General features: G+C 41.4%; 1 protein-coding gene and 1 long non-coding RNA gene across 9 annotated transcripts in view; one reads left to right on the top strand and one right to left on the bottom strand.

Annotated features, from left to right (window-relative positions):
- Positions 1–6,314: 6,314 nt before the first annotated feature.
- Positions 6,315–20,017, bottom strand: LOC145521137 (uncharacterized). The gene is made up of 4 exons (XR_014065163.1): positions 19,583–20,017; positions 15,600–15,668; positions 11,262–11,296; positions 6,315–6,909 (listed from the first exon to the last, which is right to left on the bottom strand). It is a non-coding gene; the product is annotated as an uncharacterized LOC145521137 (long non-coding RNA).
- A 175-nt stretch (positions 20,018–20,192) lies between these two features.
- TFB1M (transcription factor B1, mitochondrial) overlaps positions 20,193–23,511 on the top strand; it is an 80,734-nt gene continuing 77,415 nt past the window's right edge. For all 8 annotated transcript variants that reach the window (XR_014065157.1, XR_014065156.1, XR_014065158.1 and 5 more), the window contains exon 1: positions 20,193–20,379. Coding sequence is in view for 5 of the 8 variants with exons in the window: in XM_081529232.1 (XP_081385358.1) it covers positions 20,247–20,379 (133 nt within the window). In the remaining 3 variants the exon portion in view is untranslated. The remainder of the gene's footprint in view (positions 20,380–23,511) is intronic.

The raw sequence follows: 23,511 nt of genomic DNA, 5'->3' as shown, positions 1-23,511 counted from the left end.
AAAGAATTTGCTTCAAGAGTAAGACCCCCGAGCTACTTAGAAACTTCAATTATCCAGAGCAAAGCACTCAAACATGTCTGAGAGTTGTGATTTCAGTGCAACTGAGTATTGTTTTGCTTTAAAAGATTAGGATCTCTGCAAAATTAGCATATACCTAATTACTTCTTATTTTCCGTTTGAACTCCCTACTACTGAGTTGTGATGCTTGGGGTAGCTTCTTGAAATGCTCTGGGATTTCCAAATCTCATCTGGAAATGAGGGGATTAAACTCTTTAGATCAGGGATCAACACACTATAACCCACAGGCCAAATCCAGCCCAGCATCTGTTTTTGTGAATAAAGTTTTATTGGAACATAGACACCCTTAGCCGTTGAGGTATTCCCATGACTGCTTTTCATCTACAATGGCAGTTGAGTAGTTACAACAGACACTTTATGGCGCACAAAGCCTAAGATATTTTTAGGTGACAGAATATTTACTACTTTGCAGGAAAATGTTTGCCCCTACCTGACTTAATTATTCTTGATTTTACCGATATAGACAGATACACAGGTATGGAAATCCATATATACAATATAAAAAATATAAAAAGTGATTTCACTTTCTCAGAGTTTAGGCTTCTCATTGTTTCCCACTCTCCCTGCTTCTCTCTAGCAGTTTTGTTCCTCATTACGGCAATCACCTCTTACCTTTCTTAAAAGATTCCTCCTATTGCTTCACTTTGGGTCTACCGTTTTCTCTCTCAAGTCTATCTTTCTTGTAAATATGCCTGTAATTAACCCCATATAACTAATGATGCTTTGAATTGCTATGATATTTTTTCTTTAAAACCACAAAGACCTTTGAAAACACTGACACTGTCTTTAAAACAAAGTAGCTTTTTAAAAATAAAGCAAATGAAACCAAAGTGGAGGAACTTGGTCTCTCTTCAACTAGCTCTCTTTTCTTTCAACATCCTGCAGAAGCTCCGGGATCCACACCACCCACCTCAGTGGGTAGAAATGTCATGATTGACTTCATTCAACTTGTTTCTCTGCTTTCACCTCATTCTCATGCCTTCAACCTTGAATTCCAGCTTTCAGTTTTCATCTTTATCTGCTGCACCGCTTCCCAAACCCGTGCTGCCGCCTTCCCCAGATCACTTCCTCCTGTTTCCTCTCCTGTACATTTTCATCGTCTCCGGATCATAATGGAAGCGTTTTAGCTAAATCTTCTCTATCTAAAAATCTCTCCCATACCTTTGACTCCTTTTTCCTCCTAAATCATTTTAAACCACATCACAATGTTCTATTTTTATGTTTTCTTTAAATATACTTACCTCTGAGCCCTAAAGAACTCCCACTTCTTTCCCTTGACTATGCCTGTATATATAGAATACCCACCGGGGCTACGGGTTATTTATATTCCAGCAGTCAGCATTGGGGTTCCTTTCGCAGCCTGCTGCCATTAGGAGAACTAAAGCAGAATGTTGAAACAAACCACAATGTGAATTTTTCTCTGTAGTGAATCTGAGACCCAGCGATCAACTGATAACAAAGACCACACATTCCATAATTACAGTTAAACCTGCTGAAATGCAGTGCTGGTGCAGGGAAGAGATGGAGTCAACTGAGCAAATTTTTATGCAATTTAGTTGAGCATCACTCTTTAAACGGCAGTATCCAAACTGATGGCATGCATTCACTACTAGTCAAAGGGCTTCCCTAATAGCTCAGTTGGTAAAGAATCTTCCTGCAATGCAGGAGACCCTGGTTCAATCCCTGAGTCGGGAAGATCCCCTGGAGAAGGGATAGGCTACCCACTCCAGTATTTTCGGGCTTCCCTTGTGGCTAAGCTGGTAAAGAATCCGCCTGCAATGTGGGAGACCTGGGTTAGATCCCTGGGTTGGGAAGATCTCCTGGAGAAGGGAAAGGCGACCCACTCCAGTATTCTGGCCTAGAGAATTCCATGATCTGTATAGTCCATGGGGTCACAAAGAATTGGACATGACTGAGCGACTTTCACTCACTCACTCACTCACTAGTCATAAAGGGAACTAAGACTTGGGCAAGAGCATTTTAATCCCACAGCACCTCAACTACTGGGTAGGTTAAATAACTAAAAATCAAAAACTAACACTGACCACCCTATGTAGGATAGTTCCTACGAATGCTAAAAACTTTCTAAAATTATCTCTTGCAAGCCTGCCCCAAACCACTCCCTATGTGGTTTAGGTTGCACACTGCACAAAAGTGGCACATTCAAGGAGACTGTCACATCATAGCCATCTTATGATTCTGTAAATTTTTTTTGTATTTTTATCATAACTTTGTTAACTTCAGAGATGAATGTGTTTTGTAGCAGATGACTATAAAAAGTCGTTCTTCAATGAGATTGGTATATTATCACTTTCTGATTGGACTTATGAAATAAAAATATGTTTGATTATTAAAATATCTTGATAATATAACAACATTCAAAACAACCTGTATTTCTAAATAAGAAGTTGCTTTTCTCACTGAAGAACTGATTTGAATCTTAACATTTTTAAAAAAATCTCTGTCAGCATCATGTATGGAGAGAGTAACATGGAAATTTACAATACCATACATAAAATAGACAGCCAATGGGAATTTGCTGTATGACTCAGGGAACTCAAAGAGGGGGTCTGTGACAATCTAGAATGGTGGGATGGGGAGGGAGATGGGAGGGAGGTCTGGGAGGGAGGAGACATGGGTGTACCTGTGACTGATTCTTGTTGGTATGTGATAGAAAACCACAATATTCTATAAAGCAGTTATCGTTCAATTAAAAAAAAAAGAAGAAAAAAAACTGACAAAATATATTCTCAAAAAAAAAATTTCTATCAGCATCAATACACTGTAGTTCACGTACTCTGCCATGTTTTTCCCACCAAGTGGGATTGCAGAGTTCCTATTTTAAATATACAGGCACTTTCATTATGATACAAATAACTAGGCAGTAACAAACATTAATTTAGCATTAATAATATACAAAGTAAGTATTAAATTGACATAAATTAGAGATTACTACGTAATGATCTGCTAATTACATTATAGCACTTGTTTATTTGTTGCTATGGAAATTTCATAATTAACTGCTATTAAAATTTTGGGCTTGTTACCTATCTCTTATTTTTAAATTCAATTTTCTAATTATTGTGATTAAAAATTCAAATCATGTATTATGTTTAATAATTTGATTTCTAATATTTATTCACAATTATTTTGTATTTGTCTCACTGTAATTAATGAGAAATATATAACATACTAACTTCAAAAAGATGTTTTACTTGAGAATGGAAAGCTTTCTCTAATTTATGCCAAGATGGCCTGCCAGTTATCAGCAGCCCTGATTCCTCCAGCACTATGATGGAGAAGATACTATTATTTTTCCCTCTTCACACATGAGGAAAGAGGAAAGAGAGGCTTAGAAATGTTAAATAATTTGCTCAGTATCAGAGATAGCAAGTTATGAAAGCAGGAGTCAAATTCTAACACTTTGAGGCCGAGCCTTCCTACCTAACTGCTAAACTGCAGGGTTTGGGAAATTGCAGGTCTCCCCTCTTTAAAAAGGGCCTCCTTTGGGTTCCTGCCTGGCTGGACACTTCTTTCACTGATGTCACCGACTGGGCCACAAAGGTCAAGTGTGTTCTTCCAGAAGGTGACAGCAATGGCAATGGAAGCTGACCACGAGGAACAAGCCAGAAATGCAATTAAACACTGGATCTCCAAAAGCATGTGCTTGGTGTGGGGAGAGAACACAGTTTTATGAGAAGCAGATTTAGATTCCAATTCTGCCTCTGCCGCTTATTCAAGAACTACCCCCCAAACCCTTGGTCCCCTCCAGTATCCCTCTCCAGGCATGCACTTGTCCAAGCCAGGACCCTGGGAATAAGTCTCCCTCACCGCCCCACCTCTTCCCAACCATCCTAAGAGCCATGGAGTTATTTTCCAAATATCCCACTAGCCTGTTTTCTCACCATCTCTACCGCTGTCACCCTGGTCTCTTACTGTAAGCCCCTCTTCTCTAGTCTCCCTTTTTGTATTCCGACTCCTCTCCAATTTATTCTCCCCATTTTCATCTCATCAAAATCAGGTACTTACTTACAACCTTGGAATATCTATTGTTCCTCAACATCAAATTCTACCCTAGCCTACAAGGTCATCCAAGGTCAGGTCCCACCTCCTTCCCCAGTGAACTTCCCTGCTTGCCACACCTCCCCTCTTCTACTCAGCAGACCTGGTTCAGATTCTTAGAGGTTCTCAACCCCTCCCACATGAAAGCCTTTGCACAAGCTGTTCACTTTGGCCTCCTTAACACCCATTTACCTTTCAAAACTCACCTTAAGCATCAGAGCATCCAGATGTGCCTTCCTGACCTTGACCTTTCCCCCTTATCTGTCCCTACTCCTACTTGCTGCTGATCAGATCAGTCACCCACTGCTAGTTTCTCCTATATTCAACCTTTTGTTTTTCTTTCATGGTCTTTATCACAGGAGGGCTTCCCAGGTGGCTCAGTGGTAAAGGATCTGCCTGTCAATGCAGGAGACACAGGAGATGCGGGTTCAATCTCTGGGTCAGGAAGATCCCCTGGAGGAGTAGGAAATGGCAACCCACTCCAGTATTCTTGCCTGGAGAATCCCATGGACCGAGGAGCCTGGCAGCCTATAGTCCATGGGGTCACAAAGATTCGGACACGACTGAAGAAACTTAGCGTGCATGCATGCACACATACAGTTACCAGTTGATTAACATCTGCCTTCCCCAGTGGACAGAATGTCAAAAATAGGGAGTGACCATGTCTGTTTTGCTCACCATTTGGATTCTTGTGCTTAGCACAAAGCATAGTTCACTAAATTCCTTTAACATGACTGAAAGAAACATGTGGCTTTGAGCAGATTACTTAAATTTTCTTAGTCTCTTTCCTCAACTGTTAAAAAAAAAAAAGATAATAACAATACCTACTTCAAAAGTCATTGTGAGGCTTAAGTAAAAGCAGCATTGTAAAGCACTAAGCACTCAGTGCATTATTTCCTGCAATAACACGAGTGACGAGAATTAGTCTCTATTTTCAAACTGCTTGTAGTCCTATAAAAAAAGGAAGTCATTCACACAAATAATTAAAACACTGCAGAATATGAGCTTATCAGATTAGCCAATAGAAGGCCTGCTGCTGCTGCTGCTGCTAAGTCGCCTCAGTCGTGTCCGACTCTGTGCGACCCCACAGACGGCAGCCCACTAGGCTCCGCCATCCCTGGGATTCTCCAGGCAGGAATACTGGAGTGGGTTGCCATTTCCTTCTCCAATGCATGAAAGGGAAAAGTGAAAGTGAAGTTGCTCAGTCATGTCCGACTCTCAGCGACCCCATGGACTGTAGCCTACCAGCCTCCTTTGTCCATGGGATTTTCCAGGCAAGTGTACTGGAGTGGGGTGCCATTGCCTTCTCCCTAAGGCAAACAGGACTTTCCAGGTGGCTCAGTGGTAAAGAATCCACCTGCCAATGCAGGAGACACAGGAAACACGAGTTCAATCCCTGAGTTGTGAAGATCCCTTGGAGAAGGGAATGGCTTCCCACTCCATTATTCTTGCCTGGAAAATCCCATGGACAGAGGAGTCTGGTGGACTACAGTGCATGGGGTTGCAAAGAGTTGCACACGATTGAACACGCACACACTCACCACTCACTCAAGGCAAAAAAGGTGAAATAACCAATATTGAGGGCACCTTATTTATATCTCCTCTCCCCTTGGATCCCTCAGGAGCCCTACTGCTGAAATAGAAAAGACAAGGACATAAGAGGTTATACGGAGAAGACTGGCTCTCCACTCCTCCTCAGAGCAGTCCTTCCTCTGTCCACAAGGGGGACTCTACTTCCTTCTCCACTGTCCTCCAAGAGGGGTGTGTGTGTGTGTGTGTTTGTGTGTGTGTGTGTATCCCTGAAGGACCTTTGGTCCTATGCAAAATGTCCATAAGACATTTGGTCCACACCAAAGGTCCTTGAAATTGTTTCCTATCCAAAATATCCTTGAGCATATTTAGTCCATGCCCAAAGGTTGTTTTTTTTTTTTATTTCATTTTATTTTTCTAAATTTGTATTATAGTTGTTTTACAATGTTGTGTTAGTTTCTACTATACAGCAAAGTGAATCAGCTATATGTATACATATGTATCCTTTTGGGGGAATTCCTTTTCACCATGCCCAAAGATTTTGGACAGGACCAGATATCAAGGATCTTTTGTCTCCACGGCCCTTATGAACAGAAACGAGTGTCTGCTATCTCTGTGTGTGTGTGAAAGCAGGAATCATTTGAAAAGTCAGTTGTTGTCCATTTCCATTATTTCTGCCCATATCAACTACATTAAGTATCTGATTAAGGTTCATGAATGAATGAATGAAAGGGAAATGAAATTATATAGAAAACTACATGGATGCATTTTACATCTGTAAGATGTTTTTGGCAAACTCAATAGAAAAGACAAGGACATGGGAGGAACCATGAGGAAGCAGTACACAAGCCCAGAACATAATTCTGTTCAGAGGGTTTTCAGAAGATGGATCAAAGGAAGCGAAACCCCCACTAGGGGCAGCTCTGGTCTGTTTAGCCTTCAGCCGCTTCATAATCTACCTACACCCCCTACCCCTGAGTCTACTTTGACATGAGATCTGTAAATGTTGGGGGGAGCGGGGAGAATCACTTCACTGCTATCTGATTCTTCATCTGTAAAACAGAGCTAATGACACTGACCTTCCTCCTAGAGCTATTGTGTGGGATAATTAATTAATAATTGTAGAATCCTTTGAGAGTCTAAAGTGCGACATAAATGCTAAGCATTATTTCCACACAGTCTCAGCTGGCTCTTCAAAAGTACATTCTGGTCTCGATGCCTTTGATCTGCTGTTATCACCTGAAATAGAGCAAACAATGCCTCTGTATCATTAAGCAAATGCATAATGAATGCTATTCATTGTTAAAGGTTACTTAGCAATTTAACTTTTTTTTTCCTTTTGAATAGGGACATCCTCCTGTGAGAGGATTATGTAAGCTAATAGCTAATGTATCAAAGAAAAGGGGAGAAAAGAAGCCACCATGGCAACCAGAGTCAAGAGGCCCATGCTTCAGCCTTCAGAAGAAACTGGTGTCCACCTCACCAACAGAATAAGGAGAAAACCAGAGGAGAAGACAGGCGGAGGGGTCAGTGGTGGAAAATGGCAGGCCAGGGCCGGACTTCCTCCTTCCATGATCTCTCAGCTTACGGTGCAAGACCACGTGCACTATTTGGGGGGGAGAAGGATTTAGGCAAGAGTCAAGTTTCTCCATCTCTCCATTGTTGCCCTGTTCCACAAGTCCCTTCATGTTCACTGATGCTTTACTGGGGAGATTGTTCTTCTTTTGAATATAATCTTTTCTAGAGATAGAGGTGGGCAGTGCTGTGATCAGAAAGCCTTTATCCTTCCCTGCATTCCTACTGATGCTCATTTATCTCCACAGAAATGGACCTTGACTTGAAGCCCAGCAGATACCAGTGCAGTTCATTAACTCCCAGAGCAATCACCTCAAGGTTTTAAAGGTAAGCTAGGTAGCCTGATGGGGCTTCCCAGACAGCTCAGTGGTAAAGAATCCGCCTGAAATGCAGGACAGGCGGATTCAATTCCTGGGTGGGAAAGACCCCTGGAGAAGGAAATGGCAACCCACTCCAGTTCTTGCCTGGGAAATCCCATGGACAGAGGAGCCTGAAGGCTAGTACATGGGGTTGCAAAAAAGTCAGGCATGACTTAGTGATTAAACAACAACAACAGGTAGCCTGATAGAATCACATTCTCCTATAAAATGTGGGAGAGCTCGAAACTTGTAGATTCATTCCTTTTATTTTATATTAAAATGTTGGAATAGGATTACAACTCCCTTATGTGTTTCCTTTAGATTTAGACAGAAGAAACAAGGCACTCATTTATTTGGTTTAGATTTTGTAGGTTTAGATTTTTATCTTCTGGTGCAGTTTGAAGGTATTGGGTTATTTTACAAGCTAAATCTTTAAATGTTAGAGTTAACTTTTAAACCGTGTTTTTCAAAAACTATATAAATTTACAATGTACTCCTCTCCCTCTATTCCTTTAAATAATACCCAAAACACAACTCTCACATCCCCCTCTATGTTTTTTAGTGCCTTGGCTATAGAGATTTTATGTCCCTTATTTGGCGTTGCTGTTTATTGTCATTCCTCCATAATTCTGGTTTTTTTGTTTTGTTTTGTTTTGCTGACCTGATTTTATTTCAGCATCCTTTGGAAAATCTATCTTCACTATGCTTAGTTAACTCAAACTTTGGCACGATTGGAAAAGGCTAGAAAATCTTTCTTAATGTGGAACAAGATCACCACCAAGTGGCCAGGCTGGGTGAGCTTCCTTCTGTGCATCCTTTCAGATTTTTTCCCATTTTTATTTCATTGGATTATACACAGCAGAAGTGTCCTTAAAGATAACTAATCCAGCCTCTATGCTCTTCAAATGAGAAAACTGAAGGTCAGAAATATGAATTTCTTTGATTGAGGCCACGATGCCTCATAACATGCTATAGTCTGCATTTTTTCTACGACAATGTCTCAAAACTGGGATTGAACTTCAGGATCAACCAATCCAATCCTCTGTCATGTAGATATGTGGGTTCCCTGGTGGCTCAGTGGTAAAGAACCCGCCCGCCAATGCAGGAGACAGGGTTCGGTCCCTGAGTTAGGAAGATCCCCTGGAGAAGGCAATGGCAACCCACTCCAGTTTTCTTGCCTGGAAAATCCCATGGACAAAGGGGCCTAGCAGGCTATGGGGTCCATGGGGTCACAAAAGCGTTGGACACGACTTAGCAACTGAACAACAAATCATATAGATGAGGAAACTGAGACATAGAGAAAGAAAATGCCTTCTCAAGGTTCAGAGAGCTGATCAGATATGTACAAGAACCCAGCTTTAAGGCAATGGCACCCCACTCCAGTACTTTTGCTTGGAAAATCCCATGGACGGAGGAGCCTGGTAGGCTACAGCCCACGGGGTCGCGAAGAGTCGGACACGACTGAGCGACTTCACTTTCACTTTTCCCTTTCATGCACTGGAGAAGGAAATGGCAACGCACTCCAGTATTCTTGCCTGGAGAATCCTAGGGACGGGGGAGCCTGGTGGGCTGCCGTCTATGGGGTCACACAGAGTCGGACACGACTGAAGTGACTTAGCAGCAGCAGCCTGGCGTTCATCCTACTAGACCAGCCCCATTTGAAATGTTTTGTTTTTTCTGTGTGTGTGCCCCCATGAATTATAACTCGAGTCTTAAGAGGTGGCCACAGTATCTGAGGATAAAGTACTCAACTTCTTCCTTCTTCGAAATGAGTAAGTCTACACCAGAGGGGCCCATTTTTTTTCTTACAATTTTATTTATTTTTGACTGTGCTGGGTCTTTATTGCTTTGTGGGCTTTCTCTAGCCGTGGTGAGCCAAGGCTACTCTCTAGTTGAATGCAGGGCCTTCTCACTGTGGTGGTTCCTCTCGTTGTGGAGCACAGGCTCTAGGGTGCGTGGACTTCAGTAGTTGCAGTTCCTGGGCTCTAGAGCACAGGCTTAGTAGTTGTGGCACATGGGTTTGTTTGCTCCAAGGCATGTGGGATCTTCCCGGACCAGGGATCAAACTGGTGTCTCCCACATTAGCAGGTGATCTCTGTACCTCGGAGCCACCCCTGAGCCACCGCTGAGCTCCACCTCCCAGAGAAGCCTTTTGAAAAAGGCAAATTTCATTCTCGTGAATGAATTGTTCTTTGTGAACAGATAGAAAACATATTTCACCACTTTTGCTTATGTTTAGGAGGTGATGAATTTGAGCGAAGGTAATTAGAAATTCCAACTATACTCTTTTGACTTAGGGAAAACACTTATCTCTAGCTCAGAAAGTCTGGATTCTAAGGGTTGACTGCCTTGATTAGAGAACTTTCTTTGGTAAACTGAAATAACTCCTCATTGTCTTTGAATTCCCTTCCATCTAACTTCAGAGTCATTGTAACAAAAGTAGAAAGGTCCACAACACTGAAGATTCCTCATCACCCTGAGTAATTGGAGTTCCTCAGTTCTCCGGGGGGAGAGAAATTTGCATAGGGCAGCAGGTGCTACTCATACTTGCCCACCCTGTGTCACCTGCCCTCCTGAGTTTTCCTGCAGCCATGATGCTGGGCGGACTGACGGCTTTCCCCTCCCTTCCCCCTCTGCTGTTCCCCATCCTTAGGGCTTTGGGGCACCTCCTCAGCTTCACCAAGTTTTTCAATGGGTCCTCAGGGAGATTGAGGCTTGGTTGTCCTAGAGCCCTAGCATTAAGCTACTCTTTAACCACATTTAATGAATTTTCTCCATTTCCCACTGCATGTTTCCCCTTTCCTCCTCTGTGTCTCCTGGGATCACCTCCCAGGTAAACTATCTGCATCCAGAGCTTTGCCTCAGGGTCTGATCTTGAGGTTATATAAGCCACGATGCTGACACTGTACCCAATCCAAGCTTCTGCCTTGGTGATAGGACTGGTCCTTTAATAAGCGTGTCCACTGGAGGTGGTTCAGCCTGGCCCTTGCTCCTGCACATGGGCAGATGAACCATTAAGCTTGGGAAGTTAAAGTGTCGGGCCTTCACTCGAACAAGCCTCTTGCAAGGCCCTGGGAGGGTCCCTGGAAATATACTCACATGGTTATATGTTTTTGTAAAATTTGCAAAAGTAGGGCATTTTAACCACAGTTAAGACAACTGTCTCTGTCCAGGTGATATCTGGTGGCAGAGACCACTTTGGGAGTCTGACGCAGGTGGAAATTGAGCTAGGAATACATTTTAGTTGAATTTTGGAAAGATAATTTAGAACATTTCAGTAAAATAAATGCAAAATTATAGACTCCTGATTTGTGTGAATATGGAATATGCTTTCTGCTATCTTTAAATTTATGTATTTAAAGAACGGAAAGTAAATTTAGACTAAAAAATAATGGGTAAAAATGGTAAAAGCAGGAGAGTGATAAACAGAGCAATAAAGTCAATAAAATTATTCTTATATCAAGAAGTGAATTGCAACCAAAAAATTTATCATATCAAATGCAGTAATTTATTAAGAGGAATAAATACATTGAGTAGAAGTAATGAACAGGTTCGTGAAGTGAATTGCAACCAAAAAATTTATCATATCAAATGCAGTAATTTATTAAGAGGAATAAATACATTGAGTAGAAGTAATGAACAGGTTCGTGAACTTACCTAATTAATAAAGAGAAGTGAATCATATGAATACACTGGAAAAAAATTAAATATCTTGATTACTTGACACCACATACTGACATCAATGACTGTAATATAAACTCATGATACATCACTACAATGAGGATGCCTGTGACAAATTGGTGAATGAGTGTCATCAATTTGAAGTATTTAAAATTAGACACTGCACAAAAAAAACCTGAAGTGCCCTAAAAACATACAGATCATATACACCAAAAGCTTAAAAGAGAATTTCCAACTTTGACAACAATCCTAACAACTTATGTGTCATTGCCAATCATGAGTTTGAAGCTGAAAGAAATGTTTCTAAACTATCAAAAATAAAAACCAAATTTTAATCAATCAGAGTAGAGCAAATACTAAATTTATCTTTCTATGCTCTCTGTGGAAAATATTCTCAAAACATTCTCATATGAAAAAACAACCAAGGATTGTGCTCCCCAAAATGCATGTAAAGAGAGTGGGAAAACAGTATATGATCTTTCTGATATGTCATGGATCATTATATTTCACAATAAAGTTGCGAGTATATACATTTACTCAAGAAAGGAATTACCCATCTACTATATTTGATAGTGACCTTCCCTGTTGACATTTCCAAAACATAGAAAGAAAACTGCCACATAAGTTACAGAGGCAGTCATCACAGGGGAGTGAAAGAAAACTGAAAGAGACCTTGGAAAACTGGAGCCTGTTCCATTTCTTAGGCTTAGGGACCATTAAGAAAATAAGACACTGTGTTAAAACCTGCAGGTCAGAATCCATTACTGAGCAGTAGAAACTAATGCATTGTAACGATTATTTTAGAAAAAGAAAAGAAATGATTTAAAAAGAACAGACTAATTTAGAAAACAGATTGGATCACACATAGTTATATTAAGGGTTCCAAGAAGCATTTGTGTATGAAGGGGTGTGTATAGGGTTAAAGTGTAAAAGGAATTTTTGCTATGACTCACAGCCTAAAAAGTTTGAGAAGTATATATAAGGAACATGGAGTGGCTGCAGATTCAAGCACAAGAGAACAAGAATGACAGAAACAGCAGAGTTCAGTTTGGAAATCTGTGGCAGATTATAAATTCACTAAAATTGGGGAGGCATTTTTTAAACAGAAATAATAGTCATGATTACATTCTTGAGTGAAACCACAAAAGCTTATTGACTCAAAATACAATATATAAATTATAGCATGATATGATACCATGTGATAAAATATGGTATGGTTAACATAATGACATGATGTAATATAAAGAACACAATACAACATAAATGAACAATTGTAGTTATTATGGCCCTAAGCCAGCACTCCCATTTTCCTCCCCACTGTCTCTCTCATTTGTAAGACTCATGAGCAAACTAGTTTTAGATAGTCTAAAATTATAGGATTTCAGGCACAATATTATGTGTATACATTTCAAAACACAACATAACAGTCTGTAATGATAATTTAATATTTTGTTTTGCACTTCCACTTGATTCGATTTAACATAACTGTTACTGGAACCTTTCTGCCTGATTAGAACCACTCACCCTTCTTTGCCTTCACCTTCCCCAAAAGAACAACAGAGTACTGAATAGGCTAAGAGGAATGCCTTTTTTTAAACTAGGTAACAGTAAGATCAAATGACACATTTGTTTTCAGGTGTAACATTTGTAATTCCAGCCTTAAGACAATCCTCTGATGTTAACACTGTCAATGTCTCTAAATAATGAAGTGACAGAATAAAAAGTCAATACCCAACCGCCAAGCTCCATAAAAATCTGCAGAAGGGAAAGTCATCTTTCATGAGCACCATAGAATAATAAACGGGCAGGTAATCCTCCGAGCTTACTTTGTCATATGTTACAACAATAATAAGGGAACTACATTCTAATGGTTTTTTGACTTCACTACCACAAGGGGCTTCCCAGGTGGCACTAGTGGTAACGAACCCGCCTGCCAATGCAGGAGACTTAAAAGATGCAGGTTCAATCCCTGGGGTCAGGAAGATACCCTGGAGAAGAAAATGGCAACCTACTCAGTATTCTTGCCTGAAGAATCCTATGGACAGAAGAGCCTGGCAGGTCCACAGGGTCACTAAGAGTCGGACATGACTGAAGTGACTTCACATGCACACACTGTAAGAGTATTAACAATATGTATGTTGATTATATACGACTTGATACAGATCTTATGAGTGTATTCAGACAGGAAGAGAGAAGGGGAAGAGTATTAACATTTATGAATGTCAATAGGGTTGGGCACCATATTGGGTCCATTATATGCCTTATCTCAGGCTTCCCTGGTGGCTCAGATGGTAAAGAATCCACTTGCAATAAAGCAAGCCCAGGTTTGATCCCTGTGTCAGGAAGATCCTTCAGAGAAGGGAACGGTTACCCAGTCCAGTATTCTTGCCTGGAGAATCCCATAGACAGAGGAGCCCGGCAGGCTTCAGTCTATGGGGTCACAAAGAGAGAGACACGATAGAGCGACTAAGCACACACCTCATTTTATGAGGTGTAATGATATATGATATTTTATAGTATTTTAATGTTGCAAAAATTTCTGTAACCCTATGTGATCTATTATTAGTCTCATGTTATAAAGAAACTACTGGTGTTCTGTCTCTGTTGTTAACAACTTACCATACCTTTGTTGGCTCAGAACATAAATTTGTCTTCCACTTCTATAGTTCAGAAAGGTGAAACAGGTTGGCCTAAAATCAAGATGTTGCAAGGACTATGTTCCTTTCCAGGGGCTCTAGGAAAGGACCCCGTTCCTTGCTTTTCCATCTCCTAGAGGCTCCCCATACCTTGAAGGTTTTACCCCCTCGGCTCTTGACATTCTTCCTCCATCTTCAAAGTTAACAACATTCGACTAAGTCCTTCTCATGCTGCTTTCTCTCTGGTTTTCTTTCAGTTCCCTCTTGCACTGTTAAAGGCCTTTGGGGTTACATTAAGCTCACTCAGATAATCCACAGCTGGACGATTTAGGGGAGGGAGAGGATAGCATGATAGACGAATATGGTAGATCCAACAGCAGTCTGAAGACACTGGGCTCCAGGTGGGCCCCAAGGGAAATGAGAGGGCACCAACAAACCTGCGCTGGCCCTCCTCTTCTGACCAGGCCTCCCTATCCTTCCTGCTGTCTTCACCCAGCCCTTCTCAACTAGAGGAACAGGCAGCCCATCACTGTGAATGAGTTACAACTCACTACCCTGTACTGGCAGGAATGCAAATCCCAGTTTGGGTGTGTACCCACAGGCACGGCCACTTTGGTCTTTGGGGCTTAGGCTAGAGATGGGCAAGGCAAGGGACCTAGGACGGAGAAAGAAGGCATAGACATGGCTTGATTGAGTGTCTCGTTCACCTCATAGTCCCTTTGCTGAGGAGGGACAGGGGGCTGTCACCAAGAGGCCCAGGGAGATCCATTTACTTGCTGAACAGCATCTCCCCCTTCACAGAGCAGTTTGATCCCACAAAGATTTTTAAATGCACGGGAAAGGCTCAGATGCAAATGTATTCATAGTCACAGTTTTATTTTTAACCTTTGTTTTTCAATTGAATGTGGAGTTTTAAACCAATAAACCATTGATATCATCTGTGTTGTGCTCAGTCACTTCAGTCATGCCCAACTCTTTGAGATGCCATGGACTGTAGCCCTCCAGGCTCCTCTGTCCATGGGATTCTCCAGGCAAGATTACTGGAATGAGTTGCCATGCTCTCCTCCAGGGGATCTTTCCAACATAGGGATCGAACCCTCGTTTTCTGTGTCTCCTGCATTGCAGGTGGAGGCTAATTATTTTTACAATGCCTTTAGCATGTGTTGACTTTTTCTTCATTTGCAAAAAGATTTGCTTTATTCTGTGGGAAAAATTGCTACTCCCAGCTCTGAGTCATCCTGAGTGGTGAGGGTTGCCTGTTCCCACCACTTTATTAGGATACTTGACAATAATTCACAGTTTTTTAGGGATAGTCAGCAGGCTCTCAGATACTGCCTGGAATGGTGATAAACATTATATATATATATATATTTAACACTATGTTAAATACTATGTCACTGTTAACACTGTTAAACACTATGTTAAATACATATGTTAACCATTATGTTAAAATACTAATTTTAAATACTAAAAACTATATATATATTTAAATAGTGTAATATATATAAATAATGTAAAATATGTACTTATATATATTTATGCATATTTATAAATATATATATTTAAATAGTGTAACTCTGACATGGTTCCCTCAAGCAATTAGCCTGTGTTGCTTGCCACTAGTTGCTTTGCTTCCATCCCCAAAGAATAAGCATTTGGTCTCTCTGCTCAGAATTACCATGTATTTCCTTCTTCCCTCTAGGTAGGTCACTAGATTCCTTTGTGAAGAGTGGGCATCAAACAGTCACTAAAAAAAAATAAATAGAGCAAAATATGTCTCAATATTTCTCTAGAGCACTGAGTCATATTACATGGAATTACAAAATACTATCAGAAAAGGGCACTTTATATACCATAATAGTCAATTTATAAAGTTCAGTTTGGCAATTCCAAGCCACACTTAATTTTCTCTGAAAATTCCCACATGGCAGAGAAGATATTGCTCTTTGTGGCTTTTAAGTCTCTTTCGGGGAGCTGTAAAATGACAACCTTTTAGAATTAGCACTTCATCCATAAATAAACACTAAATTACTTATACCAAATAAAGTCACCTATGCATTTTTATTAAAATAAATACTAAAAATAATAAGTAGCTTTCCTATATAACCATCCTGGGATTTATGAGGTTTAGAATTCTGCATTTTAGTTTAGTACAAATCACTTGTAGTTCTCCATCTCCACTGATAGGTGGGGCTAGGAATTTCTGTATTAATTATAATATTTTAGCATATTAAAATTTATATCTAGATGAAGCAGATACTTCAAAGCTTCAAAACTGATGAAACTGCATACTTCTCTTTTAAGGGATAAAACTGTTTGCATTAATATGTGAAATACACTACTAAAACGACCCCTGCTGATTTCACAGGCTTTGCAGGGAGTTATGCATAATTTTCTGAAAATTAAAAGACTGAGGATCAGATATTTATGGTGATAAAAATTAGATCTCAATAACTTTTAAAAACTTGGAAGAGTCTCTTAAGGTGGAATTTTAAAAATTCAGTTCAACAACTATTTAACACACGTATGCATGCATGCTAAGTCATTTCAGTTGTGTCCAACTCTTCACGACCCTATGGACTTTAGCCTGCTAGGCTCTGCTGTCCATGGGATTCTCCAGGCAAGAATACTGGAGTGGGTAGCCATTCCCTTGAGAGGTTTGCAGAGTCAGAAGATTGGTGTTTGGGACTCAGCTGTGCCCTTGCTAGCACTGCAGCAGCATATACTGAATATCTTTGTAAATTTCCAGCACAGAATTGAAATCAAAATTAAATGAAGTAACTGTTTTGAAAATAAAAGATCATCCACTCTAAAATATTGATTACTGAAGACAGCATGGCATAAGACAATAATTCTCATATTTGGATATGGGACAATTTCTTAAGAACCCACCAATTCTCCATGAAACTGTGCTTTTGCTTTTGAATTTTTAGTTTTTATGTTGGGGTTAATCTTTTAAAAAGTTCATGTGAGCATATTCTGAAGCATCTGAGTACTCTCCTAACTGCACACACATATATATACTCTTGACAGCACTGTTGTTGTTCTTCAGTCGCTAGGTGGTGTCTGACTCTTTGCGACCCCATGAACTGCAGCACTCCAGGCTTCTCTGTCCTTTACTATCTCCTGGAGCTTATTCAAACTCATATCCATTGAGTCAATCATGCCACCCAACCATCTCATCCTCTGTCGCCCCCTTCTCCTCTTGCCCTCAGTCTTTCCCTGAATCAGGGTCCCTTCCAATGAGTTGGCTCTTCACATCAGGTGGCCAAAGGATTAGAGCTTCACCTTCAGCATCAGTCCTTGTAGTGAATATTCAGGGTTTTCTTTAGAGTTGACTGGTTTGATCTCCTTGCTGTCCAAGGGACTCTCAAAGGTCTTCTCCAGCACCACAATTCGAAAGCATCAATTCTTCAGGGTGCAGCCTTCTTTATGGTCCAATTCTCACAGCCATACATGACTATTGGAAAAACCATAGCTTTGACTATACAGACCTTTGTCAGCAAAGTGATGTCTCTGCTTTTTAATACGCTGTCCAGCTTTGTCATAGCTGTTCTTCCAAGGAACAAGCATCTTTTAACGTACTGGCTGCAGTTACTGTCTGCAGTGATTTTGGAACTCAAGAAAATAAAATCTGTCACTGCTTCCATCTATTTTCCCCCATCTATTTGCCATGGAGTGATGGGACCAGATGCCATGATCTTAGTTTTCTGAATGTTGAGTTTTAAGCCAGCTTTTTCACTTTTCTCTTTCACCTTCATCCAAGAAGCTCTTTAGTTCCTCTTTGCTTTCTGCCATCAGAGTAGTGTCATCTGCATATCTGAGGTTGTTGATGCTTCTCCCAGCAATCTTGATCACAGCTTGTGAGTCATCCAGCCCAGCATTTCTCAAGATGTATTCTGCACATAAGTTAAATAAACAGAGTGACAATATACAGCCTTGACATACCTCTTTCCCAATTTTGAACCAGTCTGCCATTCCATGTTTTGTTCTAACTGCTGATTCTTACCCTGCATACAGGTTTCTCAGGAAGACAGGTAAGGTGTCTGGTATTCCCATCTCTTGAAGAATTTTCCACAGTTTGTTGTGATCCATATAGTCAAAGGCTTTAGTGTATTCAATGAAATATGCCAGCATTACTGCCAAGTAATCTGACCTTTGTTTCTAAGCTAATGAACACAGCCACAGGCTGACTTAAAGTATAGCTTTCATGTTACTCCAAGAGAAAGGCAAGCCACAATGGCAAAAACCCTGAATGAAGATTTGGTGGTATTTTAGATCCAGAAAACTGATGAGAAAATTCAATCATTACATGGCACACTATAACATTTGGTAAAGTGAAGTGAAAGTGAAGTCATGTCCAACTCTTTGCAACCCCATGGGCTGGGGTCTACCAGGCTCCTCCGTCCATGGGATTCTCCAGGCAAGAATACTGGAGTGGGTTGCCATTTCCTTCTCCAGGGCATCTTCCTGACCCAGGGATCGAACCTAGGTCTCCCGCGTTGGAAGAAGACGCTTTTAACCTCTGAGCCATCAGGGAAGCCTTTAACTTTTGGCAAGCTGAACTTAAAAAAAAAAAAATTCCTGCCAGCCTGCATTAAGACCAGTAATTTAACATCACGCACCATTCGTTTTGGTTTTGTAGCTATAGATATGTATTTACTAAGTTGTTTTAGTTAAAAATAGTCATATGAAAATGACAAACAAGTTTATATTCAAGATTCAGAATCTATATATTAAATAGCATTATAAAAATTAAAATTAACATACACTAATTAAATAATTAACTTTAGTCTAATACTTGAGGGGTGTGGCCAAAATTGGAACTCAGAAAAGAAAGAACTCGGGTTAAAGTCTTCTAAGTCAAATGACCTCATCTCCCTCTATTTCTTCACAGTAAGGATAATAAGGATGGATTGGCTCAGTGGCAAAGAATCCACCTGCCAATACAGGAGAGGTAGGTTGGATCCCTGGGTCAGGAAGATCCTCTGGAGAAGAAAATGGCAACCCACTCCAGTGTTCTTGCCTGGAGAATCTCATGGACAGAGGATCCTGGAGGGTTACGGTCCATGGGGTCACAGAAGAATCGGACATGCCTCAGTGACTAAAACAACAACAAAATAAGGATGATAATCTCACCACATAGGACTGTTGTGAGGAGTAAATAAAACAATGGATATAAGCTGTGAATGAACACCTATCTCTTATTGTGGAAAATAAGGGTTCTAAGTCAAGAGTCTAGACTTTCAAAAATAGGGTAAATATTACTAGCCTCTGTTTAGGGTAGAAGAAACAAAATCTTTAGAAAGGTGGTATAACCAAGAATTTGATAAATACAAGAAAACGCTTCCCAAAGCCTAAAGCGGCTTTTCTCACTGACTACATTTTGAAGGAACAGGAGTTGGGTTCTACTCTGGCTCTCTAGCAAATATACTGATGTCGTTTAACCCCTTGGGCCGCATTCACCTGCAAGTAATTATAGCAGTAACGGCAACCTTTGATAGCGGCTTTACCAAATAGCATGCACTTTAACTGCGTTCTGGATTTACACACCAGACGACCTCTCTCAGTGCCACAATTTTAAAGCAAACATTATCACTTAACAGATTTTTAAAAAATAACAATAAGGCTAAGAGAAGTTAGAAACCTGCCATGCCACACCTGCTGTGCTGAGGTTCTAAAAACATCCACCATAAGAGAATTGTTAGCAATCAACAGTTTTGCCGTTAACAATGGGCTATCCCGCAACCCTCCACAGAGGCGCTTTTAGGACCGCCCATCCGCCAGGTGGGGCTTCTCTGTGGCTCAGCTGGTAAAGAATCCGCCTGCAGTGCGGGAGACCTGGGTTCGATCCCTGGGTTGGGAAGATCCCCCGGAGAAGAGGACGGGCTACCCACTCCAGTATTCTAGCCTGGAGAATTCCATGGACTGTGTACCCCATGCGGTCGCAAAGAGTAGGACACGACTGAGCGACTTTCACTTTGGAGTCAAACTCAAAAAAAAAAAACCACCAGGTGAAGTTCGTTCACCAATCTTCGGGTCCGCCCCGCCTCTCCCCGCCCCGCCGTCGCTCCGGCCACCGCCCACCTCACGTGCAAAAACCGAGCGGGTACCCAGCCTGCACCGCACTTAGCAGGACGGGGAGCATGCGCTTTGTGTGCGCCTGGATTTCCTGTTCGCGTCCTTCGCTTCCGGCGGGGTACGTCTAACCAATCAGGTAGGCTCGGAGGTGGGCCATAGTTCTCCCAGGCTCCTCCCCCTGCCTTCACTTGAGGAGCCTTGGAGGAAAGTCCGGCGTGAGTCCTCTGCCGTCACGCCGCGGTTCATGGCTTCCTCCCGGACGCTCTGCACTTTCCGTCTCCCGCCGTTGCCCACGATTCGAGAAATCATTAAGTTGTTTAGACTGCAAGCCGTGAAGCAGCTATCGCAGAATTTTCTTTTGGACTTGAGGCTGACAGGTGGCTTATCAGTGTTCCCCCGGCGTCTCCCCCGCGTCCCTGGGGGAGTGGGGTCGGTGGGGTTTCGCGCGGACCCTGCGGGCGGGCGACGGGGTTCAGGCACAAAAGTGTGCGGTGGCTGTAGGTCACACCCTTCCGCCGCTTTGCTCTGAGAGAACTCTGGAGCCCCACCGCCCAGGGGGTGTGTAGAGTGTGTCGTTTGCTTAGGGGCGTTTGCCTTGGGCTTCGGAAGGCAGGCTGTGCGGACGCCGAGCAAACTTAGCTTTGGAAGGCTTCGCGTCTCCTGAAAGGCGTTTGTGGAATTCGAATCTTGGTGTGTTACCAATAAGGAATACATGCACGTGCTGACTGGTTTGGCTCTTTATGCAGTTAAACTTGCAGGGACTTTATCGGTAACAAGTTGGAAGAGTATCAGTGGCGTTCGATATTTAAACGTTTACTTGTTGAGTCTCACCCTCGAGGGTGCAGATATTAATTCTGTAAACACTCGTGAAACCAGCCTCTTTGTGCTAGAGCTGAAGTGGGATATGAGAGTGAACAAGGCCAAGTCTGTCCCCAAGGAGCTTACATTTTAGTCAGTTTGCTTTCCCACTCCCTAAGTCACGTTTTATGAAGTAAAAATTCACCTGTTTGAAACGCACAGTTGGATAAATTTTGACAAATGTATATAGTCGTTTAACCTCTACCACCGTTTCTTCGTGCTGGTCTTTCTGAAAGGTGATACTGCAAGAAAAAGATTATTAGAAATATGGCAGTTCACAGTTGGAGTACGTAACATTTCTGAGGTTTTGATATTTCATTCTGTTTGGCCCCTCTTCAGAAACTGAGTCAGTAAATCACATTTCGAAAGTTATGAAGTACAGTCCAAAAGCAGGGATGGGTGGTTTTATTTTTTGAACATAGAGTAGCAGTGTGGGCAGGCCAATAGCGATGTAACACGGTAAAAAAAAAAAAAAAAAAAACACCGTTTTCAGTTTTCTTATTGGGCGAGAGCTCTACCACAAGAGCTTTAAAAGGTCATCCACCTCGAAAATTCTTTGGTCCTGAGATGGTTGGTGGCATCACCGACTCAATGGAGTTTGAATAGGCTCCTGGAGTTGGTGATGGACAGGGAAGCCTGGCGTGCTGCAGTCCATGCAGTCTGATAGGACTGAACTGACTGAACAATAACTAAAGCCAGCCTTTTCGGGTAGTCATTAGGGGCATTCTAGATATAAAGCACCGTTCCCAGGACTGAAAATAGAGGTCTTTATATTGAGAAAAAATCTTTCATATGCCCTTTCCCATGTGAGTCTTTATTCACCTTCAGGAATCAATTCCAGAATCTAGATACTATTGTTCCCTCTTCTACAGGAACCAAAGTGAAGACAAATTAGGTACTTCTGTGAGGTGAGAAGCTCAGGTGTGAACAAAGCAAGATGAAACCCCAGGTGTAGTGAATTGACAGTGCTCTTTGATATCCAATTGTGTTTGAATGTTTCTGAAAAGTTTAGGGTGAAAAGACTGTCCTATCTACTGTCGTAGCTTTCCATTAAAAAAAAAAAAAGACTATTAAAATCACTCTGTAATACCTGTGCTTAATGCAGCATCTCTGTTCCCTCTGAGAGCCAGTGGTCTTTCGTGGAGGAAGAGTTGGCTTTTAGAACTTATACCTGAGCTGGTGTCCATTTGTTTTCTAGGTAACCTCACTCAAATAAAATAATAGATGCAGAAACTGGAAAGTTCAGAGAAGTTAAAATGGGGTAGTAATTCTTAAGTTAGGGCTTCACAGGTGGCGTTACTGGTAAAGAACCTGCCTGCCAAATCAGGAGACTTTATAAGAGACGTGAGTTCAATCCCTGGGTTGGGAAGATCCCCTGGAGAAGGGCATGGAAATGCACTCCAGTATTCTGCCTGGAAAATTCTATGGTCAGAGGAGCCTGGCAGGCTGCAGTCCTTGGGATCGCAGAATCAGATGCTACTGAAGTGACTTAGCACAGGACAGTTCTTCGTTAATGAGTTGTAAGGATTTGCTGTGAGAGAGCATGTTAAACACCTGTAACGTGGTCAGCATATGCTACTTTTCTCCTGGCACCCATTGAAAAGAAAACTATTCTTGGATAATTGAGAGATTGTTTTTGCCTTACAAAGGTAGGTTATCAGTAACAAGCAAAAATGAGGCTGTACGCTATCAGTGAACAGTGTAAAGTGCTAGTGTGTTTTCAGTGGCTGAATTTCCACCATCCCAAGAGGCCCAGTTGTTTGGATTTTAACATCTCAGTCAACAAGATTAGTCCGTTGTGTTTTTCCAGAAGGTGTGTTGCAGTGAATCCTCAGTAATGTGCTTTCCCAACCTTTCGTAAGGTCTGCTAACTTAGATTGATTAAAAAATTAATTTTCTCATATCAGCTTGCATGTTTGCAAAGCTCAAAAAAACCTTCACTGCTAAATTTTAACTTTTTCCTAAAAATAACCAAGAATCCCAATTTCTGCAAGTCCTGTTAGCTGGGAACTTGGTACCATTGCCGTATTGACCACCAGCTGGATGTTTGTAGATAAAAGTGAATACTGCCAGCACTTTCTGCTTCTGAATTTCTAACTCGCAACATTGGAAATTCTGAATGTGAAGCTCGCCTTGCTTATTCACATAATTGATATTCAACAGCTGTAGAGAAGTGGTTTGTATTTTTCCGTCACTTCTTATATTGATTTGGCGGAGAAACAGGTGAAAGATACCACGTGTGCACATGCTTGCGTGCGTGTGTACTCAGTCACGTCTGACTCCCTGCAATCCCGTGGACTGTAGTCCACCAGGCTCCATTGTCCATGGGATTTTCCAGGCAAGAAAACTGGCGTGGGTTGCCATTTCCTTCTCCAGGGGATCTTTCCAACCCAGAGATTGAACCCTCATCTCTTGCATCTCTTGCATCTCCTGCATTGGCAGGCAGCTTCTTTACCACTGCGTCACCAAGGAAGCTGTCAGAAAACACCATGTTTATTTAAGTTAAGGAAATTTGTCGTGGTAACTATTTTTATTAAGGGTCTGGTAGAATTCAACAGTTACATGGTAGACTATTGAATGGCTACTATACATTGGTTTAGGCTGAGTTAAATAATCTGATAAATACTGTACATAGAAGATTAGTTGGTTGA

The sequence above is a fragment of the Giraffa tippelskirchi genome, chromosome 9, assembly GCF_054371585.1.
Source record: "Giraffa tippelskirchi isolate mGirTip1 chromosome 9, T2T-mGirTip1v1.2.pri, whole genome shotgun sequence".
Taxonomy (NCBI): domain Eukaryota; kingdom Metazoa; phylum Chordata; class Mammalia; order Artiodactyla; family Giraffidae; genus Giraffa; species Giraffa tippelskirchi.
This window is presented reverse-complemented; position numbering and strand designations above follow the sequence as displayed.